Here is a 26554-nt window from a genome sequence, read left to right as displayed (position 1 = left end):
GCATACAAATAACTGATAGTAAACCACAATAGAATTTATTTTAAAATAATTTTATATATACAATTTACAACATATCAAAGGTTAAGCAAACTGGGTGTAATGAAATGGAAGTGGTTGTTTTTTTTATATAAAGAATTGAGTTGGTTGAATATTTGAATCTGCAGGAAACAATATCTTCAGCACTTTTCAAAGTTGACTGGCATTTTGATTTTCAGATCATCAGTGCTGACATTACAGCTTTGCATAAATACATCGTACAAAATGGCAGAAGTACATTTAGAGCCACTTCAAAACCCATTGGGAATGGTTTTAATCCCAAGCTAAATTCATGGAACTCTTTTTAAATGAAACTTGTCGGCAACTCAAACAGTAATCTTCAAAATCAAACATTTTAGCACAACACGATGCAGCGATACATGAAATTGATACTTACATATGGAGAATTTCCTGTACACACATAGTACAAGTCTTTGTTTTCCAGAGCCCACAGTCGTGAGTCTGGAGAAGGAACTGGTGGTCAAATGGGGTTGATACAGAAGGGAGACTAGGCAGAACAGTGTGGGGAGCAATCAGAATATGTTTGTGTACGTGTGACATTGTTTCCACAATTAGAGAAAAAGTTTGGAAGGAGGTCACAAAGGACCGTGTTGTCAGTAATTAAATTGCTGTGACAGGTTAAGAGCGGAAGACTTTGTATGGATAGGAATCATTTTACAGTTCATAACAGAACAGTCCCAAATCAGAGCTTCGTGTTTCAGGCAATATCTGTTGGTATCCAGTGGCATTAATTGAGGTGGATGGGCTCACCTTAAATGTGGGTACCACCATTCAGTGGATGGGGGTCCTGAAATGAATGTAAATGGAGACTGTCCATACAGTGTGACATATGTAAGTATCCATATGTAAATATCAAATTCCCTCCTGTGAAGGAATTTTGTCACAACAACAGGACAAGTCACAGATAATGATGCATTTATGAAGAAATACTGTGTTCAGTGAAGCTGGTTTGGAAAGTATTACAGTAGTGTTGTTGGAAGATAGTGATATCAGCTGATGTCAGACATTATCTCATATAAATATAATCTGCGAGTTGTTGTTTCTGTCTGAGAGACTTCAGCTACCACATCATTGCTAATGGTTTCTACAAGTCCAAGATTTGCTTCTGCACTCCAAAATTACATTTTCAGCTCCATCTTCATTTGTAACTCACCAAATGTCTAAGACTTAGTGCCTGACACACTGGCCTCCTTGTCCTTGACTGGAATGTGAATTGTGGTCCCACCTGCCTGCTCAAGGTGGGCTGTGGGTCTCCCTCTCCTCCATCACCATCACCATATCCTATCAGTCCTGAAGCTCTGTGCATTCCATCTTACAAGGGGCTTTCCAATTCAACCCTTCTTCTTTCTACTTCAAGTCTTAATAGAAGAATCTGCAATTCCTATTTTAATGGCCATAAAATCCCTTCTACCTTACCCACCCAGTTTTACTAATAAAAGCAAATCATGCTATTTTATTTGTCCCAAAAACTTTCTATGGCTTTTTAAATGAAAATATACTTCATACAATGTGTTTCAATCACATTTCCTACCCCCCAAATCTTCTCAGACCCACCATGTCCCCACCTACCCAACTTTGTTATTTTTCTCTCTCCCTCTCAACAACAACAAAACAACTATCAGAAACAAAACAATCAGAAAACAAAAATCCCACAAGAGCACAAAAATGAAAATTGAAATAAACAAACAAAAAGGCCATAAGACAAAAATTGCTAAAGCCAAAATGATACAAAAAAGATCACAAAAATATCGAGTTCCTGCCGGGCGGTGGTAGCGCACGCCTTTAATCCCAGCACTCGGGAGGCAGAGCCAGGCGGATCTCTGTGAGTTCGAGGCCAGCCTGGGCTACCAAGTGAGTTCCAGGAAAAGGCGCAAAGCTACACAGAGAAACCCTGTCTCAAAAAACCAAAAAATAAATAAATAAATAAATACATACATACATAAATAAATAAATAAATAAATAAATAAATAAATAAATTAAATAAAATAAAAATATCGAGTTCCTTTTGTGTTGTCCGGCTACTCCCAGGCATGGAGTCTACCCTGGAATGTGGTTGGTAGACCCAGTGACTCCACTGGAGAAACTGGTTCTCCCTTTGACTGTTGTCAAATAGCATCAGTTGCAGAGAGAGAACTTCTTGCTTGGGGGTGGGACCCTGTATCCACTTCCACCTCTCAGTGCTAGGACCTCATCTGGCTTGAGCCTCTGCAGGTTTCATGAGTGCTGCCACAGTCTCTGTGAGCTCATATGCCTGTCAGCCCTGTTATGTCTGCAAGACACTATTCCTATGGAGTCATCTATCACCTCTGGCTCTTACAATATTACTACCTCTTTTGTATTGCTCTCTGAGCCTGAGGGCAGCGTTTTGATGAAGACATTTCGTTTAGGATTGAATTATCCAAAGCCCCTCACTCTTTACAAATTGCCCAGTTGTGAGTCTCTGTGTTAATTCCCATATACTGCAGGAATAAGAATTTTGTTATGAGGTTGAATGAAGCCCTAATCTATGGGCATAGCAGAATGCCATTAGGAGTTATTTTATTACTATGTTCATTTAACAAAATAATAATAGTACATTCTCCCATTGGCCTATGACCTAGTTAATCTCAGGTTCCTGGCTACTTTAGCAGTGTTAGGTATAGGTTCCATCTCATGGAGTGTGCCTTGCATACAATTAAAAAGTGGTTGGTTATTCCTATAACATTTGTGCCACTATTATACCAATATGTCTTGCAGACAGGTTGTTGCTGTAGGTCACAGAATTTGTAGCTTAATAATATTGATGATTACATTTCTCCTCCTGTACTATGCAGAATACCTTCCGGACCATAATTGTTTACAAGTAAGGCTGAAGTTTTTAGTTGTGTACCATCTTGACTTCTCTGTGTTTGATGGCATAAGTAAGCATTGTCTCTTGCAATAGGACCTTACCATCAGGTTGTGGAGAGCAACCAATAACCCTGGCAATGGCCTGTGATGTTTGCTGGTTTCCATGGGGCCCACATAGCCAACAACAAGATAAACCCATCCCTGGCACAGAAGGTTTTACTTGGTAGCATAAGATGCCTAGTTATGTCATTCTCTCCCTATTATTTGGTGACTCAATTAGATTCCTTTCATATGTATATGTTTTAGGAAGTTTCTACAGTAACAGATTTCCATGTGGGTTTTCAATTGACCTTTAGTGTTAGTTGTCCTCCCCCATGGTCCCTCCTTTACCTTTCTTTCTCATCCATCTCCCTACTCAATCCTGCTATTCTACTTTCTTCTTTATCTGTCCATAATGGTATATTCTATTTCTCCTTCCTTGGGAGATCCTTCCTTCCCCACTAGTCCTTACTAGGTACCTAACCTCTGAAGTTATTCAGATTGTAGCACAACATATAGAAACCTTACCACAAATAAGACAAAACATAAAATTTTATTGGTGGGGAGTCTAGATTACCTCACTCAGGATTTTTTCTGTCTCCATCCGTTTACCTGCAAATTTCATAATTTAATTTTTCTTAACAGATAGAAAATATTCCATTCTATAAATGAACCACATTTTCATTATCCATCCATCAGTTGATGGACATCTGTGCTGTTTCCAATTGCTAGCTATTATGAATACAGAGCCGCAATGAACATGAATGATCAAGTGTCTCTGTGTAGGTTGTAGAGTTCTTTGGGCATATACTCAACAGTGGTATAGCTGGATCTTAAAGTAGATCTACTCCTATCTTCCTGAAGAACTGCCACACTGATTCTCGCAGTAGCTATACAAGTTTGCATTCCCACAGCAATAAATAAATGTTCCCCTTGCCCCACATCCTTGCCAGCATGTGCTGTCATTTGTTTTATTGATCTTGGGCATTCTGACTTCGGTGAGATTGTATCTCAAAGTATTTTTTTATTTGCATTTCCCTGATGACTAAGGGTGTTTAACATTTATTTAAGTGATTCTTTTTTTTTTTTAATTTATTCTTACTCATTTATAGGTATACAGTGTTTTGCCTGCAGGCCAGAAGAGGGCATCATTATAGATGGTTGTGAGCCACCATGTGGGTGCTGGGAACTGAACTCAGGACCTCTGGGAGAGCAGTCAGTGCTCTTAACCCCTGAGCCATCTCTCCAGCCCCTATTTAAGTGATTCTATGCCACTTGTGTTTCATATTTTGAGAACGTTATTGAGTTCTATAATCCACTTTTTAATTGGGCAATTTGTTTTGTTGCTATTCAAACTTTTTTAGTTCTTTATATATTCTAGATACTAACCCTGTATCATAGGTATAAATGGTAAAGATCTTTTCCCATTAGGTAGGCTGCTGTATTGTCCAAATGATGATTTCCTTTACTGGATAGAGCTTCCCAGCTTCATAAGGTCTTATTTATTAATTGCGGGTCTTAGTGCCTGTGCTGTCAGTGTCCTGTTTAGAAAGTTCTTTTCTGTGGCCATGAGTTCAAGCCTGTTCCCCACTTTCACTTCTAACAGATTCAGGGTATCTGGTCTTATGTTGAAGTCCTTGATTCATTTGGAGTTGAGTTTTGTGCAGGGTGATAAGTATGGATCTATTGCTGTGGGACGGTCTGTATGTTAAATTGCTCTGATTGGTCAATAAATAAAACACTGATTGGCCAGTGGCCAGGCAGGAAGTAGGTGGGACAAGGAGAGAGGAGAATTCTGGGAAGCGGAAGGCTGAGGCAGAGAGACACCGCCAGCAGCCGCCATGACCAGCAGCATGTGAAGACGCCGGTAAGCCACCAGCCACGTGGCAAGGTATAGATTTATGGAAATGGATTAATTTAAGCTATAAGAACAGTTAGCAAGAAGCCTGCCACGGCCATACAGTTTGTAAGCAATATAAGTCTCTGTGTTTACTTGGTTGAGTCTGAGCGGCTGTGGGACTGGCGGGTGACAAAGATTTGTCCGGACTGTGGGCAAGACAGGAAAACTCAAGCTACAATCTATTTTAACTCTGCATGCAGCCATCCCATGTGATAAGCACCATGTGTTGAAGAAGCTGTCTTTTTCTCTAGTGTGTCTGTAGGTGTGTGGACTTATGTCCTCATCTTCAATTTGATACTGTCAAACAGTTTGCTTCTATCCAGTATCATCCTGTTTTCATTATTATGGCTCTGTAATACAACTGAAATCTGGGGTGGTGATACTTGCAGCAATTCTTTTTGTTGTTGGTTTAGCTATCCCAGCTTTTTTGTTAGCTTGTTTGTAGTAAAATATTATTTTCAGATGTGTCACTTTTGTTTATGTTGCATTTGTTTAACTCTGTGAAGCTGTGTTACTGTGCCTGTCTAAAACACCTAATGGTCTAATAAAGAACTGGCCAATAGCAAGGAAGGAGAAAGGATAGGCGGGGCTGGCAGGCAGAGAGAATATATAAAAGGAGAAATCTAGAGGCGAGTGAAGGAACCAGAAAAGGAGTACAACAGGAACCAGCCACCCAACTAAACAGCAAGCCACTGAGTAAGAGTAAGAGTTACAGAAGTAAGAAAATGGGAAAAGCCCAGAGGCAAAATGTAGATGGGATAATTTAAGAGAAACTGACAAAAAAAAAACAAGCCAAGCTGAGGCTGGGCATTCATAATTAAGAATAAGCCTTAAGATTTATTTGGGAGCTGGGTGGCAGGCCCCTTTAAAGAGTAAAAGATGAACAACAGTACTTGTTTTCATAAGAAGTTTAAGATTGTTTTTTAGTTTCTGTGAAAAATTGTGTTAGAATTTTGATGGGGATTACATTCAATCTGCAGATTGCCCTTGGTAAGACGGCAATTTTTACAATACTAATCCTACCAATCCATGGGCACAGGAAATTGTTCCATCTTCTGGTGTCTTCATTTTTCTGTCTTCTGTGTCTTAACATGTTCATATACAAGTCTTTCACCTCCTTGGTTAGAGTTATACCAAGACTAAACCTCCAAGCACATAAGCCTGTTAGAGACATTTCAGATCCAAACCATAATTCTTCCTAGAACCTCCACAAGGAAGGCACTCTTCCAGGGACTCCATTTGAGCTCAGTGACACTCCTCTCGGACTTCTGACCTTCTGAATCTTACTACTAAATTTGTGTGTGTAAGCCACCAAATATGCAGTAATTTATAACAGTGTCAAAAATATATAAAATCTCTCCCTAAAGGTGTTGAAATCTGGAGGCCCAGATTAGGTGTTGAGATTAATTATAAGTCTGAACTGAACTAGGGGGATCCTTTGGAAACAGGGACTCAAGGTTCTTTCATAGCTTTGTGGTAAAAGCGTTGAAGACTGAAACATGCAGCAAGTAGGCCTTCCCTCAGAAGAGCACATCACCATTCTGTCATGTTGTAGACATGCACATTTCTATTTTAGACTCTGCATCCTGGGCTGGAGAGATGGCTCAGGTGCTAAAGCAAGACCCACAACTGGAAAGACAAGAATCTGCACATCACCAATGCAATAGTTGTCTCTAGTTCGTTATATATACTAGATAACCCTGGATCAGAGGAATAATTGGTCTTTTAGAAAAAGTCAGGTTTATTATCTAATAATTATTCAGAGCAGGTAAAATGAGAGCTAGCCTATAAATATGTAGTAGCAAAGTAAATTAGCAACTCTGACTCTTGAGCTCCCCCAAAGCACTGTTGAACTAATTGAGAAAACACGCAAAACATGCATTTTCTCTGTGTTCATGTCCTGCACATTTCCAACATGACTTAGATGGGACCCCTAGTAAATGCTGAAATACTCACTTCTAGAACTTTTCTAGTGTTTCTAAAGACCAGTATCTTTTCATGGGCACTATATAGGTAAAATGTTATAGGAAAAGTTAAAAACTAGGTTAAAATAGCAGCCTTTTAAAGGACATTAAAATATGCTGCATATGGATAAGAGATCTGTCTGCATTTATCATTAAAGTACTGAAGAGAGAAGAAACAATACATTGCATAACTTCTTTACTTGTGTGATTAAACAAACACTTTGGACCTTTATAATTTCCACATTTCTGAACTGTTACTATATATTATGATAACAGGGATTATCATATATTTTTGATGTTGCCTTAACAATTCAACTTTTATTTGTAACTCTTCAACTTATTTTAATTACTAGCACAGTGTGCAGCATTTATTAATCAGCAGAGCCCTTTAAAGTTAAAATATGAAATTAGCTAACCCCTTTAATACAGACTACTCCAAGCAAGCAGTGATAGGAGAGCGGTTTCTGCAATTGCATTGCCCAGCGGGTGCTTTGGGGTACCACTGAGCCTGATTATTCTGTTGATAAGGATTTCTAGGTCTCTTCCAGCTAATTTCCAGTGGGAAGTCACAACCTTCTGCCTTCGTTTTTCTAGCTTAATTTTTCTGATGAAGTTCTGGTTCTTCATAGCACTGAGGGGCATGATAATAAGCCTTTAAGAAGCTCTAGAGTCTTTCTAAAAGAATCCTGTATTCACCAGCATGTGGGAAGAGTTACACTCTCTTGTTGACCATGCTCCTTGGAAGAAACAAAACTGCCTTCAATGAATGACCACAGAACACTAGAGTTCTGTTTTATCCTTAAAGCCCTCAAAATCTAAAGAAGTGTCACTTTTGCATCATCTCTGTAATTTGTCATTTATATCTAGTCTAGCAATATACTTGAGACTATTACACATAGTCTATGGAATAAGACTGATAATAACTGAGAATAACTGGAATAAGACTGATAATAACAAATAACTGAGAGGTGTTCTAGTCCTTCCGTCAGGCCTTTTCATAACTGAAGGACTCTTTCAATACAGTGACTGGCATACGAAGGGAAAGTTTACTGACTCAGTTTTCAGTGCTGGGAATCTGTGGAATTTCTGTTTCATACGCACATACATCTTTTTATTAGTAAACATTTTAACACCTAGACTTTCGTTCTCTAATAACCTTGTACAATCTCATATAATACCTAGTGCGTTTCAATTTAGAATTCAAAAGTGTGTGAAAGACTTAGAAGAGGCCTGAAGGCTGAACAGAAGTTAACTGAGCAAAGCGAGGACAGGAACATAGGAGATGACATGGATGAAGCCCTTCATGCTAGAAGCACACAGCTCAGGGGTTCACTTTGCTCTCTGAGGCACCCTGTGAAACTTGACTACAGAAGACACAGCTGATGGTTATCCAGTCATACTTGTGATAGAGCATTTATTTTACTTAACTTGAACTATCAAACTGGCTCACTCAAATGATATGCTTGGGACAAAGACATATTACATCAGTAGACATATGCCTTCAACACAGGAATCAAGTATGGATTCGGGGAGCATTGTCATGTTAGGCAGATACACACCTTATGACACTATGAGTAAAGATTCCTGATTGGCTTGATGACTTCTGACTTAGATGACTGACTAAATGGTGATGATCTTAATGTAAACATAAATAGGAAGCAAGCATAGGTGGATTAATAAGATAGGCAGTTGATTAATAAGATGAATTGTATTGTACTATGGACCTGCTGAATGTCACTAGTACACATTGGAAAAACATTATTTTGTGTTAAAGACATGTGTCTGTACATAGAGATATAGAAATCATCAGTGTAAAGTTGTTGACTAAAACCATGGTGATGAAAGGATGCCCTCCCCCTCCCAGGAAAAATTATACAGAGATTAGATATAGATTTCTAGAATTTGCTTTAGTGTTAGGTCAGTGATTCTTAGTCAAGGAGACTGAAGTGTATATTGCCTTGGGGTTTACAAGTATAGACACAGAGTCAGACTTTGAATCACAGATAGTTCAGCTCATAGGAATATATGTTTGGAAAATATGTCTAGTTGATTCTGAGCCACAGTTCTTGTTAATTTAAGCAATTGCCAGAGCAACACACACACACACACACACACACACACACACACAAACACACACACACACACACATTAAATAACCATCACCAGTTTCCTGACTCTATGGGCTCACCCTTCCTTAATCACTCTGGCAGACAACAGCCTAATCTGCCACCAGTTCGCAGCTCTCTTGAGTGAAGAACACCAACATACACACAGGCATGAACAAATATAGCCTTCCTTTGTCAGTTGTCTCTTGTGCTTCTATCTACCACAAACATTACATTTCACTTGTGTGTGCTCCCAAGTTCCCGGTACCCTCCTAAAAGGGGAATTCCATCTAAGTATGCTGTGTCTTCCACCCCTATATCTCTGTTTTTCAAAGTGATAATTGTATGGAAATACCTTCCTTAATGTCAGAGAAACAAGAGCTCTTGGAATAAGTGGATTCAGCTGTCTAGGAGAGCAGAGTTAAACCAGGTTCTAAGGATGCACAATGGATGAACTTTTCAAGAGGAGCGTAGGAGAGAGACAGAAGCACAGAGACCAAATGGGAGAGGAAGACAGAACAAAAATGGGCTAGAAAGATAGGCTGTACACAGAGAACGCTGGACAGATGGAGTGTAATGGACAAAGTCTAAGCAAGATTGAAGGTTTGGGGCTTGAATCAATAGGAGATTGAGCTTCGTGATTTGAAGATTTGAATTAACTGTCACTAAAAATAAATGGGTTGGTGAGAAACCTAGAATTATGAATGACAGTAATAAGATTATATGAAAAGAGGGAAATTAAACAGTTGTAAGGGAAAAAGGGTAATTCATTGGTATTATTTGGAAAATTATATTAAGTGCATTAACAGTCAATGTCCATTACAATAGCTCATTTTCTCTGAAGCCGTTTTCACCTACTGCTTCCTAAGACTTTTAGCAAGTCATCTAGAACTGCCAGGTCAAATGATGAGTCACTAGTATATGTCCCAGTAACTCCATTGCTTCTAAGCCTTGTTTTCTAGACTGAGCCAGTGAGATAGCTTTGCTGGGAGGCACTCACCACCAAGCCTTACAACCTGTGTCCAATTGCTTGGATCCACACAAGTGAAAGGAAAGAACAGACTTTGAAGTTGTCCTCTGATTTTTACATGTGTTCCATGCCCCACATACCCGATGCACATACGTGAAATAAGTTTAAGGATGTAATAAAAACATGATTATTTTCCCAGATCTGCATCTTTGTTAAGATTAGAGAAACAATAGAGCAACCCCACTTCTTCTGTAATGTGGAGTCCAGGCAGTTGAACAGCACCCACTAAAAGCACAAAGTACAACTAAAAATATATCTCAGCTTTTAAAGGAAGAAATTTTGAAATGAGTTTATAACTAACCAAAATTTGACTATCAGCTACTTTGTGAGTATTAAGTTTTCATAACCATTTATACTTTACTTGAAGTCTAAGTAATTTTATTAATATTGAGATAGTTATTTAAAGATTATGCAATATCTATTTTTAAATATATACAGCTTATACACATATGTACACATACTTAAGAGCACACCTACATGTGACTTGGATGAGCCCTGTGGCTAAATGAAAGTAGGGTTACTCTGTGAGCCTTGGCTGTGCCTTCAAGAGAGCAAACTGCACAAACACAAAAGACAAATGTATTGGAATGCCATTCAAGGAGAGAGGGAGACAAATGCAGCAGCTACTCAGCATACCATCTTTGAATACAGGGACGCTGGGCCGCATCAGTTCTGCAAGTCTCTGATGTCCATCCCACGTGCCAATTAGCATTGAAGACCATAATTTGTCTTCATGAAAGCTGTTTTCCCTGTATAGATGCAAATCCTTCGTGTTCCCATAACTAACTTTGTAAACTTCAAACTTCACTATTTCAATTTCTTAAATATTAATTCTTACTGGAAATAAAAAGGAGTTCATTGGTAAAAATTAAAAATAAAATGAAAATGAAGTAAAACTTTTCCTAAATTTATTGTTTAAGGAAATATATGGACACAATAATAAAATTAAAATTTTAACTTAGACTTAGATTTTAAAATACTTTGTTTTAATTAAATGTATCATGTGAAAATATTGGGAAATAGTAATGGCTTAATTAACATTTGCTGAACTTCAACTTTACTTTTTCAAACTCTATGTTTTAAAATATTTCTCTCAGTAGGTTACTTTACCTTGCTGTGTATTTTTATTTTTCAAGTTTTGCTTTTTTCTAAATATAACTTTCATTTGAAAAAAAGCACCCAGTTCTTTTTTTTTTTTAATTTATTTATTATTATGTATACATCATGTATGAGTGCAGGCCAGAAGAGGGCACCAGATCTCATTACAGATGGTTGTGAGCCACCATGTGGTTGCTGGGAATTGAACTCAGGACCTCTGGAAAAGCAGTCAGTGCTCTTAACCTCTGAGCCATCTCTCCAGCCCCCCAGTTCTTATTTCATGGGCACTATATCTCCTTGGATTGTGTTTATTAAAAACTATGAGTTTTCTCCTGGTTACTATAGGATGGCACCTGTTTCCACTGAGGTTTTTGTTTTTCCTTGATTTTTCCCAGTTAGGAAACTAATCTAGCTATGAACTGAGTGTGTGATTGAACTTATGATGGAGAGACTTCATTATACCACAGTGACCTTTTAATTAAAATATTTCCCAGGGTTGAGCCTTGAGCACACATCTCTGGAAGTATTTGAGAAGGTTCAGCTGACAGTTCATTTACAGATGAGCAGAGGAGGAACTAGATGAGTTGACTGTGGGATGAAATGGTTCCATTCCATCCAGTGCCTCCCTCCCCTGGATGCACACTGCACCGTGGGGGCTGGACTCTCCATGTCAGAGTGCCTAAGTCCATCTCTTATGAATATATGGATGTACAGTGTGAAGACCATGGCCAGGGACTCGCCTCCTCCCTAGGTCACTTTGGATCCACCCTCCTCAGCTTTTTTCTGCAGTGACAACAGCTTCAGTTCCCACCTTTCCCAGAGTTCTGCAGGAGAGATCGATTTAGTTTTCTCGGGCATCAGCCTCTTCTGACATATTAACATTCATTTTTTCTCAAACTTCCGCAATCAGTTACAAGTTTCCAACCCTCTTCCTCCCTTCTAAGAACCCCTCGCTGTCTCCTGCTCATGTTCTTGTCTTCTGTCGTCTTTCTCATGGATGACTAGAGCGATTTTGTTCCTTTACTCTTATTTGGTGAGTTCTGTTGAAGATTCAGCAGAACCAGCAAAGCAAGTCACCAGGTTACACCAAGAGTGTACCACAGTGACAGTGCTGTGGGAGTGTGAGGTCATCAGGTTACACCAAGAGCGTACCACAGTGACAGTGCTGTGGGAGTGTGGGGGTTAGTCTTTCATGTTGAACCACTAATTCCTAAACTAATCACAAAGCTCAAAATAAACTCAGATGCTGCTGGATGCAGCAAGGCACTCCTCGTACCATCTGGCTCCAGCATGTTTCCTGGCCCACATGGTCTTCAACCTCCATGCCACGTGCTTCATTCATGTGAGGTTGCTGGTTGCCCATAGCAGCCCCATGTGGAAGCCAAGACGCATGAGGCCAAGTGACTAGGCATGGAAGTAGAGGAGCAAGGCAGAGCTGAGGCATGAGTAGGGTGGGCTGACTCCAAAGCACTGTCATTCCACCCCACCAGATGTGCCTTCACCTGGGTGTGCTATGAGATTTGAAGAAAATGGATTTCAATAAGAACTGCCCGTACTGCTGAACTGTTGTTTTGCTTTTTTTTTTTTTTTTGAGATTTATACAACTTTGAAATGAAGACATTTTTGTTTACAATATAAATTTTGAAAAATCTGGACCTTTAAATTGTTAATTGGATGTTTAACATCATACTATATTTAAAACTCAAAAAATCCCAGTAGAAAAGTTTGAGGGTCTCCATCATTAAACTAGTAGAAAAAGAAGAGTCCCAGAAACCAGAATACTGACAGTGGCCAGGATTGAAGTAGGCACAAGTATTCCAATTCCAAACCCTTGTTTTCTCTGAATCAGTTGTCTGGAATTCTAACCACGAATATTGTCTAACTGTCCTTTCAGATTTTTGCCATTTTCTTCCTACCATAAAAAGGAGAAGTACATCCCAATGATACACTCATCAAGCAAGTACAATCCTAGCTCTTACGGACAGAAACACTTCCGCAGTCAAGACCCTAAAAAGTGGATCAGTGACAAGGTAGGTTCGTGGATGCAGTAGAAACAGCTAAAGATAGACACCGAGGAGAGCACTAGGTAATGGAACCACTTTTAAAAGACTGAAGATAGACATTGATGCTAGTAAATGCAACTATTCTCGTTACAGTTATGACCTTCATAATCATAAACTTATTTGAAGCTGTTGTAAAGATGGTGCAGCTGACCTGTGTCAGTGAGAGGTTTGCGTTAATACTTTGCGTTATTGGTTTTTAATGTATGTTTTATGATTATATTTCCTATAATCAGGAATGTGGATCACTGACTTTGACAGATGACCAGGGTTGGGGTTTGAATGTGAAATCCCAGAGTGGAATGGACTATTGAGCATGGAGGCCAGATATTTCTTTCTCTCTCAATCTCTGTGCATATATATCTATATGTACAGAAAAGAGATATGTGATTGGCGTATACAATGTGGAATTTACACACTTGACACATATATGTGTATGTAGTATGCACATTTATAAAGTGTACAGAACATGTAGGTTTTAGCTGGCTTCTATAAGGTGTATTTTTGTTCTTGCTGCTATAATAAATTATCCTGGAAAACCAAGTGAACAAAATTAACAAAGTTGCAAGTGTCACACTAGCTCTTTTCAAAATATATTGTGTTACCATAGTAATCAAAACAGTATGCATGGTACAGGCATTAAAAGACACACACTGACTGAGGGGATAGGAGAGGAAGTGCAGAAATATGCCCACATGTGTATGCTCAGTTGGTCCTCAACAATGCTGGCAAACACAATGGTAGAAGGGTAGTCTACTCAACAGACAGTGTTGGGAAAATTGATATTTGTATGCAGGAAAATGAAATTGGATCCTTACTTCTCACCATACTAAAAAATGAACTCAAAACACATAATCTAAGTCCTGAAACTACTAGAGGAAACAGAAAATCTTTTGATACTGGGCTCAGCAACGCTTTTTGGATATGACCTCAGAAGCACAGGCAGCAAAATAGAAGTATACAAATGAAATTGCATCAAACTGAAAGCTTGTACACAAAGAAGCCACCAATCAACAGAGTGAGAGTCATTCAGTGGGATGAGGAAGATGTTTGGAACCATGCATTGTAATAAGGGTCAACATCCAAAATTTGCAGATAATTCCTAAAGCAAGGAAACAAGCAGGTGTGTGCGCACACGTATGTGTTTGTGTGAAGGCAAAGACCTAGAAAGATGATTTTCAAAAGAAAATATGGAGGTCTCTAGTGAGTACATAGACAAGATATTCAACATCACTAAAATTATCACTGAAATGCAAATTGAAACTGCAATATATATCCTCTCCCACTTGACAGAATAACCATTTCCAAAAAGACAAAAATGTTGGCAGGTTGTGAGAAAAGGGAGCTCCTGTTCTGTTTGTGGGAGTGTAGACTAATAAAGCCTTTGTGTGACTGTTTGACCCAGAATCAGAATTGTGAGGATAAGTCCAAAGGGAATGAAAACAGTATGTCAAAGAAGTGTGTGGACACCATGTTAACTGCCAGGACAGACACCAAAAGATGAATGCATATGGAAATGGGGTACACACACAGTGAAATATTGTTGTGCCATAAAAAAATCAAAGAAATCCTGTTATTCATAATGTGGATGAACCTGAGAGTCTTTAATGGCAATGACAAAGGTCAGGTACAGAAAGATAGATACTATACCATCTGAGTTAGAAAATCAAATTCGTGGTAGAGAATAGAATAGTGGGTCCCAAGGGCTTGGAGATGGAAGTGGATTAAATTCCTGCTGCAGGGACTCTACACTGTGGCTCTCTGCTCTGCTCAGGGTGGCAGGGAAGTTGGGCATTGGGAACAGTCATCCTACCCTTTTGATACTGGAGGAAGCCATGTGCCCTGAGTGGGAGAAGCAGAAGCCATAATGGTCTCTGAGTTGTCTTGTGGGGTCATTCTTTCATTTCCTTGAAGGGCAGTTGCCCAGGCTGTCAAGTACAGAAGTCATAGCCTGCCTCCACCATCTACTTCCTTCCCATTTAGTTCAAGATGTCAGTGTCTTAGCTCCTCTAAGTCCAGCTCTATTCAGACTTCTGTTGAGGAGCTGTAAATTCAAGTTGAACCGTCAGTTCTTCCTATCTCAGGAAAATGCTGTTGTCTCTGCTTTGTTATGTATTCCTTTAAGAAGTGCTTTCCCATTTCATTCCATCTTAATCCATAATGTAAATACAGGATTTTCAGGAAGAGGGAGTAAATATTTTTAACATACCACAAGGTACTTGTCTTTGTATTGCTGTGAAGAGACACTATGACCATGTTAACTCTTATAAAGCAAACATTTAATTGGGGGGGCTCACTTACAGTTTCAGAAGTTCAGTCCATTATCATCATGGCCAGGAGCATGGCAGCATGCAGGCAGATGTGGTACTGGAGGAATAGTTGAGAGTCCTACATCTTGCAGGCAACAGGAAATCTACTGACTGTCACACTGAAGGAAGCTTGAGCAAAAGAGACCTCAAAACCCCGCCCCACAGTAACACACTTCCTCCAACAAGGCCACACTTCCTAATAGTGCCACTCCCTTTGGGGACCATTTTCTTCAAGCCACCACAGTACCTTTCATGTCGAACATTTTGATTTATTATTGTTATTGGTGTGGGTTTGTGTGAGAGCATGCATGTACATGACACACATGTGGATGTCTGAAGATGGCTTTCAGGAGTCTGTTCTCTCTTTCTACTCTGAGCTCCAGGTATGGAAGTCAGCTCCTAGGCTTGCTGAGCCATCTCATCTATCCATGAAACACCTTTGAGGTTATAGTTAGTAAGTCATTCTGTTTAAAGGCTTCTTCAACACTAGCAATTCCAGGTATATAGTTTGTACAGTGAGCTCGGTCTGTTTAGGAACTGATTAGCAGAGGTGGGGTTTATCCTGTCATTTTATAAAATCCCACAACCACCCTATTCTCGATGTTTTCCACCAATATGCAACCCTCCTAAACACAGAGTAGATATAATCTCTATTTTGAATGTTGACAAAGGTGATATGTGTTTTATTTTCTAATCAATGTAACTTTTCATGTTGGTACCTTTTCACCATTTGATGGAATTCAGCCAAATCCTTCCTTTAAAGTCTGAATGACTTTAAGCATGTTCATCTCTGTCATAGGAGGAAAGATCCTTGGGTAATGTTCTGTTTCCTTAAAGTCCTGCTTCCTTTCAGAGTTTTGTGCCTGATTCACTTAACATAGTCCAAAAATGTGCGCTCGTATGTCTATCTCACTTAAGCGACTTCATAGAAGCAGGAACATTTGAATACTCACGAGAAGGGAGAATAGCTTATTGTATTATTTCAGAAGACTCATTAGAGACAATGTTTAATTCTTGAAAATTAAGTGAAGAAAGTACAGATTCAGTAAATGTTAATAAAGCACTGCCTCCCCAGCCCTGTGCAAACCGTGAGGAATGTGGTGAGCTCCACCTCCTCCTCTCGTCCTTGTTCCTTCCCGTCTTCCTTTACTCTTCAGATGACTGCACCAGCTAATCAAATCATCCTTCGGGGGGCAACCATGATCATACAATACAGGGTTATTTCACTACTTGTAAAACCTAGGAGTTACTGAAAATATTTTATATTTTGACTTGATACCGAATTACTTGGGTAAGAATTAGTAATTTTTAAGTAAGTTTGTTTACCAGTCTACACTTTTTAGTAGTTTCTCGCTAGGAGTGTTTGGTTAGCCTGCTAACTTACTAGCGAGATCTAAAGCTTGTGGCGATTCTCCTGCATCTGCTTTCTGAGTGTGGGAATTCCAGGTGTGTGCTAATATACCTAGAAGTTCATTTCTTTTTAGAAAATGTGATTTCAAGCCGGGCGGTGGTGGCGCACGCCTGTAATCCCAGCACTCGGGAGGCAGAGCCAGGCGGATCTCTGTGAGTTCGAGGCCAGCCTGGGCTACCAAGTGAGTTCCAGGAAAGGCGCAAAACTACACAGAGAAACCCTGTCTCGAAAAAAAAAAAAAAGAAAGAAAGAAAATGTGATTCCTTTATCTTGAGAATTAGAGACCATAGATTATTACTGGAGGGATAGAGCTAGTCTTAGGAGACTGGAATTGTTAGGTTCATATGCAGACGAATAAAAAGACAAAGGGAGGTGGAGTATTTATATACATTAAATGTGCGTTGAGGGCTGAGGATGTGGCTGGGTGTTAAGGCTCTTACTTAGCATGTATGAAGAGTTGGCACTCAATCTCCAGTCCTTCAAGAACAAACAAAGCATAGTTGGTTGGATGCAGTAGATTGATGTCATTAAGTACCCATCTTGCCATTGGATGCAGCAGATTGATGTCATTAAGTATCCACTCGCATTTTGCTTTGTTTTGCTCCAAAGAGCTTTATCCAAAAAAAAAAAAAATCATAAATTCAAATGAATTGAGAGCAAATAATACTTTTTTCCCTAAAAAATGAAGTCAGTAATAAAAAATAGTGTTGTGTGTATATATTTTTTATGTGTTTGTATCAAGCTTGCATATAGCATGTTTGCATGTGTGTAGGCAGTTTTACATGTATGTGGATACATGTATGGGTGTGCAAAGCTAACATAGATATCCTTCTTCCTTTGCTGTCCATGAGTCTCTCACTGAACCTGGAGCTTGCTGGTTCTGGCCAGTCTAGCTAGCCAGCTTTCACTAGAGATTCTCTGTCTGCCTGAGACTACAAGTGGTTTCCACATCTGCCAGGCTTTTAACTTGGATTCTGGGCATTCAAACTCCTGTCCTCACACTTGACAAATGCTTTATCTACTGAGCCATTTCCCCAGCCCTGTATTATATTGTTTAAGAAGTAAAAATAATGAGATAATTTATATATCATGCAAATTACCCATATTTCTTAAATCTACTTATGAACTGCACCAATTAAGCTACTCAATTTTAATTCAGTGTTTCAAGTAATCAGACTTTGAAGTTGAGGTAAATACTTTAGTATTATAATTCCCTATAGTGCTGAGCTCTGAATGGGTGTGAACTAAACACTCCTGGTCAATTGACGTTAATGTCATCTGTTCAGATAGGTCTAAGAATCTGACAATCAATAGTTCCGCACACTCAACATGTTTTGTTTGTTGAAATACCCATGTTCACATTTACCAAAGCAGAGGTGACCATCTCTGTCCTTATCTGAATTGGAATGATCTTCTGTCTGCCTTTTAGATAACTACCTTTAATGGCACCATTTCCTGTGTCCCATGGTTTTCAAAAGTCAGGAGAGATGCTGAGGATGGTTCATGTTGCTAACTCATGTCTCCATCTTCCTGATTACATTGAATTATGACAGCAGACCTCCCTGCTCTGCATCTGTGCATGCACTTGGGCCCCAAACATGATTGTGTATGAAACAAAGCATAGGAATATCCAGCACTCCAAAGAAATAATTTGGGGAACTAAGCATATTGCACAGAACATAAAGCTGACCTTCCCTGTCCATGCTTTGGGAATGGAGTAGGATGGGGAACACATCACGGATTTAATGTGCCACATCGCCTTCTGCAGAAACTTGGGTGGGACTGCGAGCTCTTGCCGACTGCACCCAGAGATTGAATCTGCTGTCACTAGCATCCTGATGATAATGAACATTCAGCTTAACGACCGTGATTATGATGATCATAATTGATGTGCAAGTGCTGTGTGTGGGTCGTCACAGTTGAGCTGTGCAGCACCGAATGCGCCTCGGCTGGGACAGTTGTGCTTGCAGGCACTGATTGGGATAAAATACGCCTTTCTACTCAAACAGGCCAGCCTTGTGGAATTTCAGGATCCTTCTATGCTTGCCGATCGATGATTAAGCACTTGCTGAACAACAGCCCTTCACAGTTGTTTGTTTGGTGCAGCTTCGTTTCATTAGGAAATGTAAACAGTAAAATAATTAGGTGTAATTGAAGGAAAATATTTTGCTCATGAGCTGGCCTTAAATAATCAAATATATACAGTTCCTCCCTCCCTCCCTTCTCTCTGTCTCCCCCTACCCCTGTCCTCTCAGTAAGCTCAGAGGTTGGCCCCTGTGACCACCCTTGTTTAGCCTTGCCCAGCTTGAGTACGTTTGAGGACAAATATAAAATAAGAATTTGTGTTATAATTCCAGGCAGTTCTGTATATATTTGTTTCACTGTGCTTTGCCTTTAAGAAAATGGAACAGCAGAGCCAAAGGTTTCATTGATGATATTCAACCCACACCGCAGTGTATGTGTGTGAGACAGGCTGCTTGTGTTTGTGTTTGCTTTACCTTTTAATCACTGTTTTCTTTTGCATCAGTTTGTGGCACTCTATTAATTTTCAATTAGTTATTTAAATGACCTCAAAGAGTTTCTGATTTGACTTTTTAAGTGTAAATAGAAATAGCATATGCAGTGGTGTATCCAGGATTTTGAAATCCTTAGTTCCCACTGCATTAACCTGTGATCACTAACCCAAAGGTTCAGTTTGCATCTCATTCTAGCACGCTTGGTTTGAGCATTGAACAAGCATAGTAGAGTACAGCTTTGCAAAGGAGCATGGTCAGCCATTTGAAAAGACACTTTGTACACATAACCCACTGTCCCAAATTGAGCAACGTCTACATCCTATTATTAATAACCAAGAAGTACTGGAGAGATGATGCTAAACACTTACCCCTGAGACCTGTAGAATTTACATCACCCTAGGTGAAACACACACCCCAGCTGTTCATCTGTACAGTGGTAGAGGGCAAAATCTTTGCTTGACACTTTGAAGTTTTATAGCTTTAACCCATAAAATTTCCCACTTGAGGTTTTAGTCCGATGTAGTCAGTGGTCTCTGAAAAGTTCCCTTTGAAGTTTGAAAGTCTCCAAACCGTCAATGTGTCCTGTCTTTTCATACATTTTTGCTAAGCCAGAATAACAAGAGTTAGACTCATATAATAATGATCATGGATGAACTACCTCTCCCCTGCTCTGTAACTGAACTCCTAAACTTTTCTCCACATTTTAAAGGCTCCAGTTTGCTTTTGTTTGTTTGGCTTGGTTCTTTCTCTCCCTTCCCCTCCGTGTGTGCATGCATGTGTGCGTGTGAGTGCACACACGTATGGCATTGGAAAAGAGGCAAAAGCCTCAATAGAATGCCCCCGTGCCTGTGGATGTCCTTAGAAGTGTGGACATTAATTTCTCTGCATGAGATCCTGGTTATTTGACTTGTTGAAGGAACAGGTTTACCAGTTTATGAGACTCTAAGCCAGCATGAAGATTCTTCAGACAAACAAACAAAAACAAAAAAATTAAATGTAGAGCTGCCATAGGTGTCTGTACCACTCCTGGGTATATACCTGAAGTAAGCCAAGTAAGCACACCACAAAAATGTTTGCATCCGTGTTTGCTGCAGCACGATTCAAAACAGACTGGCTATGAAGTCAGCTTAGATGGCCATCAGCAGTTGGACAGATAAAGACAATGTGCACAGATAAAGACCATGTGCACACACAGGGCCTGTGAATTCACTTGCCAACACTGCGTTCTTGTGGCCCCATTGCTGCTCAGCCTGCGTGAACAGAACCTGAAAGGCAGACACACAGCAAGTGGAGGGTCGTCTTGTTATACCCTGCATAGTCTGTTTACCTAGTTGCCACTTTTGGATTTAATTTGCCAAAAGGTTCTGAATGGTTTTCATTGTCTGGAGAGATTGACAGTGTTACTAGGATACAGCTGCCAGGTTACCATTTGGGTTTATTTTCCTAGGAAAATTGTACTTTTCAGTGAAGAGATTTAGACATTTTTTTCAGTAAGTTTTCTGTCTATATTATTTTATTTATTGTGTCATGGATTTTAACTATATTTAATGTTAGATTTTCTTTGCTTATATTAATTTCTCGTAAACATTTACGTGTGTGTGTGTGTGTGTGTGTGTGTGTGTGTGTGCGCGCGCGCGCAGTTTCACAGTGTGTACAACCAGAGAGGGAAGGAGCCTAGAAAGGCTAGAAGAGGGAGTCAGGTTCCCTAGAGCTGGAATTACAGATGTTTGTGAATTGCCAGACATGAGTTCTAGAAACTGCATCCTGGTCCTTCTCAAGAGCACTAAATGCTCTCAATAGCTGAGCCACCACTGCAGCCCCTGTCTTCGATTTTAACTACTTTCTCTATAATGCTTTCTAGTTATTTCCTTACCATGCTTTCCGTTTTAGTTGTTTGTCTGCTTTCTTCTAATGGGGTTTATTAAATTGACACTGAAATAAATTTCCTTTTGGCCATGTATATTGTACTCCTCATATTTGATATGGTCTGGTCTTTGTCTCAATTTCTTTTTCTTTTCTGTGGAATAACAACAGAGCTTCCTGTGTTTGTTTTGGTTTTAGTTCATTTCTAAACTTTGTCTCTAAGCATGTAATTAAAGTATCATGTGTAAAAATAGCTACTAATTGTTATTTGAGGAAATTTAATTCATTTTGAAATGTTGCTTTTTCGTGTTGTTTTCAGTCTAATGGGAGTTTTAGTAAGATTGCTATTTTTCATGTTCTTGTACATTTTATGGACAGGGATCCTAGGTCAGGCCTGCATGCTTTTGTCAGCAAGGGTTGTTGGCTAGTGAACAATGCTGTAGAGAAGAAAAAAGAGAGGGTATCTAGGCCTTACTTCTACAGAATCCTGTTTTCCCCCTTACTTCCCTCTTTCCCTTTATCCATGTCCCAAAAGGTGGCCTGTTGTGATCTCTTCATGTTTGACTCCAACTCTAGCTGCTGCCATGGAGGCCACATCACTCCCCTCTTTTGGAGCATTCTGTAAGCAGTCTTTTCCCTCCTTTGCACACACCAGGAGTGCATCAATGGGGCACTGTACTGACTCTATGAGAAGTGAACATTTATTTCTTTAGTTATAGGTCACATGACGTGTTTTCCAATCCTCTTAATGTGGGGAGGAATGTGTTGTGTCTACTTTTCCTTCTGCTCATTGTGATTATTACCTTAGTGGAGGAGTTGATGCACAGAGACATTTGGACTTAGCTTTAGATTAGGATTGCAATTTCTTTTTCCTTAGGGCCAGCTAAAAAATCTTTGAAAATCATGTTAATAGCAAGTTTCCTCGATGACTCAACAAATCTTTATTAAGCACCTTGTGTGGATCAGAATCAGACTAGGCAGCAAGGATCTAACCTTGAGCAAAAGCAAATAGGGCCTCTGCTCCCACTGAGCATATTGTTTATGAGGAATAATAGACATTAATCATTGCTCAAAATACTATAATAAAAAAGCCATAGATCTGTAAGACTAGATAGCAAGGAAGTGTGGTTGGCAGGAGAATATGATGACATGCCAGAGGAAATGGTGCTTCTGCTAAAATATGAAGAAATGTGAACAAAACAAAATCTCTCTCTCTCTCTCTCTCTCTCTCTCTCTCTCTCTCTCTCTCTCTCTCTGTGTGTGTGTGTGTGTGTGTGTGTGTGTGTGTGTGTGTGTGTGTGTGTGTGTGTGTTTAGCAAGTGATTATATAAGGGAGTAGAGAGCCTCTAAGGGGCTCTGGGATTGCAGAGAACGTGAACTTCCAGGTCTCAGGGAGCATATGTTTTTATGTTTCAAGGAACTGAAAGGAGGCCCTTGGGGCTGGAGTTGAGTGTCTAAATGTGTATTTATTAGGTGCTAGAGAGATGGCTCATTGATAGAGTGCTTACTGCAAATATGAGAACCTGATTTCCCTAGAAACGAGGTGCACTGCTGTATATGCCCATAATCCCAGTGTCAGGGAGGCAGAGCCTGTTGTGGCTTGCTGGCTAGCCAATCCAGCCCAACTGGCAAGTTCTAGGTTCATCAAGAGACCCCAGAGAGAGTTGAAGAATGTACTCCATGTTTAGTTTTGGCCTCCACAAGCACACACATATACCAATACACTCAAGTATACTAACACACACACACACACACACACACACACACACAGAATATGCTGGATTCAGGAACTTTGTTGCTAAACCTACAGATGAACACTAGGATAAATTAAAGACTTTGGTTTTCATACTGGGGGATTTGAAAGGTTTCAAGCAACATTGAAAGATGAGATTTATATTTTCAAAAAAATCATTTTATTTCAATGTGGATAATTACTTTTAGAGAGGCCAAAACAGAAGGGGAAGAAAACAGTTGGAAATAGTAGTCCAGGGAGGATTTAATGATGGTTTGTTCTAGGACAGAGGAAAGCAGACTTGGAGAGATGGAAATTATTTCAGAAATACTAAGAATAGAAACAATTGTTATGTTAAGACTGAAAATGAATTAAATGTGATAGAGTTACAGAAAAGAACATTTGCTAATTCCCCATCATTTTCCATGATAGGAAACTGGGTTAATAGCAGTAGTCCTCAATGGGAGAAAAGGAGGGTCACAGTTTGGGGACAAGCAGAGAGAGGAGAGCTTCAATCAGTCTTGGACGAATCTGAGTTTGAGATAGATGGCGTTGAGCCCTTCTATTGGAGATGCCAGGAGGAGGGCTAAACAGCGAGGTCCATTTCCTGTAGGAACAATCTTAACTAGAGTTTCAAAATGGAATGAATTGCTTCATAAGAATAGACTAGGATAATAATAGAAGATAAGATGAGAGGGAAGATAGGAGACATCTTGAGGAATGCCAATATTTGTGGCCACTGGGGGTAGGAAACCCCTTCAAGGAGATAGTTAACACGTGAGAAAAATCAAGAGAGCCGTGTTATCAAAGAAGTCAAGGAGAATAATGCAGTAGGAAGGAAGGAAGGAGTGATGAGCCGTGTCAAATGATGCCATGGAGTCAGATCAGATGAGTGCTGAAAAAGCCCCACAGATTTAGCAAGGCACAGGTCACTAGTCTCTTATCGGGAGCTGATTTAATGACAGTGTGGAGACCAAGCCAGACAGAAGTCACTGTGAGTGAGAAGCAGAGGAGGAGGAGTGACTGTATCTAGAAAATAATTTGAATAGGCTCGAAAAAGAGAATCATAGCTGGGAAGAAAGATGAGGTAAAATGCCTTTATTTTGTTTTTCAGATGGAAAACGTTCAGCCACGAACAAATTACACTATACTATATATATTTTTAGCCAATTTTCTGTGTCTTGCAATTTTATTTACCTTTTATTATCTTTTCAAATTTTTATAATGTTGGTGATAAAGACAGATGTTGACATCACTTTCTTATAAATCTACTCTGTGAGCTGTTTGCAAAGGGTTACCTCACATTGGGGATATTTAATAAACTAATCTACCTCTTCTGTAATTCCTCCATTGGAAAATGTGGTCCCTTGATGATGATCTCGGGCTTTGAAGAATGAATAGATTCTGAAGAGAAAATTAGATGGTGCTTATTAGGCTGCTACCAGCAGAGCACCTCACTTTGCTGTGCCTTCTGCAGTGTGACAAAGGGGCACACTGTGTCACTCCTGTTTTCTGGGTTTTCTTAGACAGCTCCAGGAAGGAACCTCCTCCCTGACACCTGGCCACTAAATTCCTCCAGCCCACACAATCCTCTTCACACCACATACTGGGCTTTCCCTGCACCCCCCCTTCAGAAGACCTCTCCCAGCCTGTGGTGGTGCACCCCCCCTTCAGAAGACCTCTCCCAGCCTGTGGTGGTGCACTCCTGTCACCCCAGTACTATGGAGTAGAGACAAGAGGACCTAAGTCTGAGGCCAATCTCATTCATGCAGTGAGTTCCAGGACAGCTAGGGCTGCATAACAACAGTTTCCAAAGCAATGAGAAGAGAAACGCTCCCCCTCCAAGTCTTCCTCAGGCGTGTTCTTTATTAGGGATTTAACAGCCTCTAAAAGACCAAACCATGCCATAAAGTGACTTAAGTTTTCTTATGGTAAAGAACATACCATTGTATTCAGTTAACATCTTAATTACTATTAACAAATCTTTTTGTCATTTTGAAAGAATGTATTTGCTGTTATAAAAATGAAGGCATACCTCTCCAGATTTCTCTGTAGCTCACCAGTCTAAAACCATATATGAAAGTGACGTGTCATGTCATGTGTGAAAAACAGTTGGTATCTGTCTTGTAATTTTTCCCTTAAAGATTTGTGTATTTATTTTTATTTTATACGTATTGATGTTTCACCTGCATGTCTGTATGTGTACCACATGTGTGCCTGATGTTCACAGAGGCTAGAAGACATTGGAACCCTAAGACTAGCATTACAGCTGCTTGTGAGTTGCCTTGTGGGTGCTAGATATCAAACCTGGGTCCTCTGCAGGAGCAGCAAATGCTTTTAATCACTGAGCCACCTCTCCAGCTCCTTTTTTGTGTATCTTTACATCACAGAAAATCATTTCTGTTCCATTTTTCCTCATCTTCTGGAGAAAGTCATTTGTGCTGATAAAGCCTATGAATAATATTTTTAAATGTATTTTCTTGGAAATAAGATTTTTGAAAAGAGTTGAAATGTGAAACTCCACCAGTCAGAACCTGAAGCTTTATTTACTGATCTCTGTAGGGTTTTGAGATAGTACATACTGTTTTGCTAAATGAATTCAGAAATCATCTGTCATTCTAGCTCTGACATCTAATATACATAAATAATGTCCAAAGGGTGGAAGCAATCTCATCTGCAAGTTCTGATAGACTCTCTAGTTCTGATGGCATGATTAAGGAGGTCCCAAAACTCTATGTCCAATATATACAGAGTTTATACAAGAAATGTTTGTGCTCATGTCTGCTGCTAAACCTAAAAGGTCGCAAGATTTCTAACACTATACCGAAAAGATAACTGATGGACTGCACAAGGTTAGATGTATTCACTCCTAATATGTGTAGTCTATCTTTTTATCCTAAAATATTACTACTAAAATTCCCTGTGCTTCAGCTCTCTGCTCATCGTGCTGCTCTCATGAACATAACTGCTGGCAGTGATGAAGGGTCTGAACTGCTGCACTGCTCAGATTGGAAGATTTGCAGGTTCACTTTCAAAGCATTTGGTATGCCGTGAAGAAAACCCCTGCCGAGCGTAGCTGCCACATTGGATGAAGCCCTGGCTTAGCAGCGTTTCAACAATCAGTGGCAGCTCTGGGGTCTGGTATTTAATGTCATGCTAACATGAATTTTCACTTTCAAGAAAGCTTGTGTCTGTTAAAGGGTGTTCACCACATTGCCTCAACAAGGTCTAATGTTTGAGAACAAAGACCCTTTTAAATTTGACCCATCTTCCAAATGTATTTTAATATTTTAGAAATTGTTTTCATTCTTATTACTATGTGTTATGATCTTACAAGGGTTGACAGTATGGTTGGTTTTGTGTAGTTACCTGCAGAAAACATTATCTGAAGAGTATCTGCTATATATTCAGGGTTCATTGACCTTTGCTTCATTCATCTTGCAGTATTTTCCAGAACGAAAACAAACATACCTTCACACAGGAAAGGTACCATAAGGAAATAGCTGGAGACACCTCTCAAGTCATATTTCTGTTTAAGAGTGACCATTATTTACTATGTGAGGGAAGTGAGCGTATACTATGAGAGTTAGTGTGAGTGATCAAGACAGATAACACACGACAGTGTTGCATGCTCTGATGGC

General features: G+C 39.6%; 1 protein-coding gene across 1 annotated transcript in view; it reads left to right on the top strand.

Moving 5' to 3' along the window:
• Spata17 (spermatogenesis associated 17) overlaps nucleotides 1-26554 on the top strand; it is a 177154-nt gene that overhangs the window by 116019 nt on the left and 34581 nt on the right. The window contains 1 exon segment of the mRNA XM_042258816.2: nucleotides 12917-13052. Within this exon segment, the coding sequence (XP_042114750.2) occupies nucleotides 12917-13052 (136 nt within the window).

This window comes from Peromyscus maniculatus, chromosome 11 (genome assembly GCF_049852395.1).
Source record: "Peromyscus maniculatus bairdii isolate BWxNUB_F1_BW_parent chromosome 11, HU_Pman_BW_mat_3.1, whole genome shotgun sequence".
Taxonomy (NCBI): Eukaryota; Metazoa; Chordata; class Mammalia; order Rodentia; family Cricetidae; genus Peromyscus; species Peromyscus maniculatus.
The sequence above is the reverse complement of the archived record's forward strand: the minus strand, read 5'-3'. Positions and strand labels throughout refer to the sequence as shown.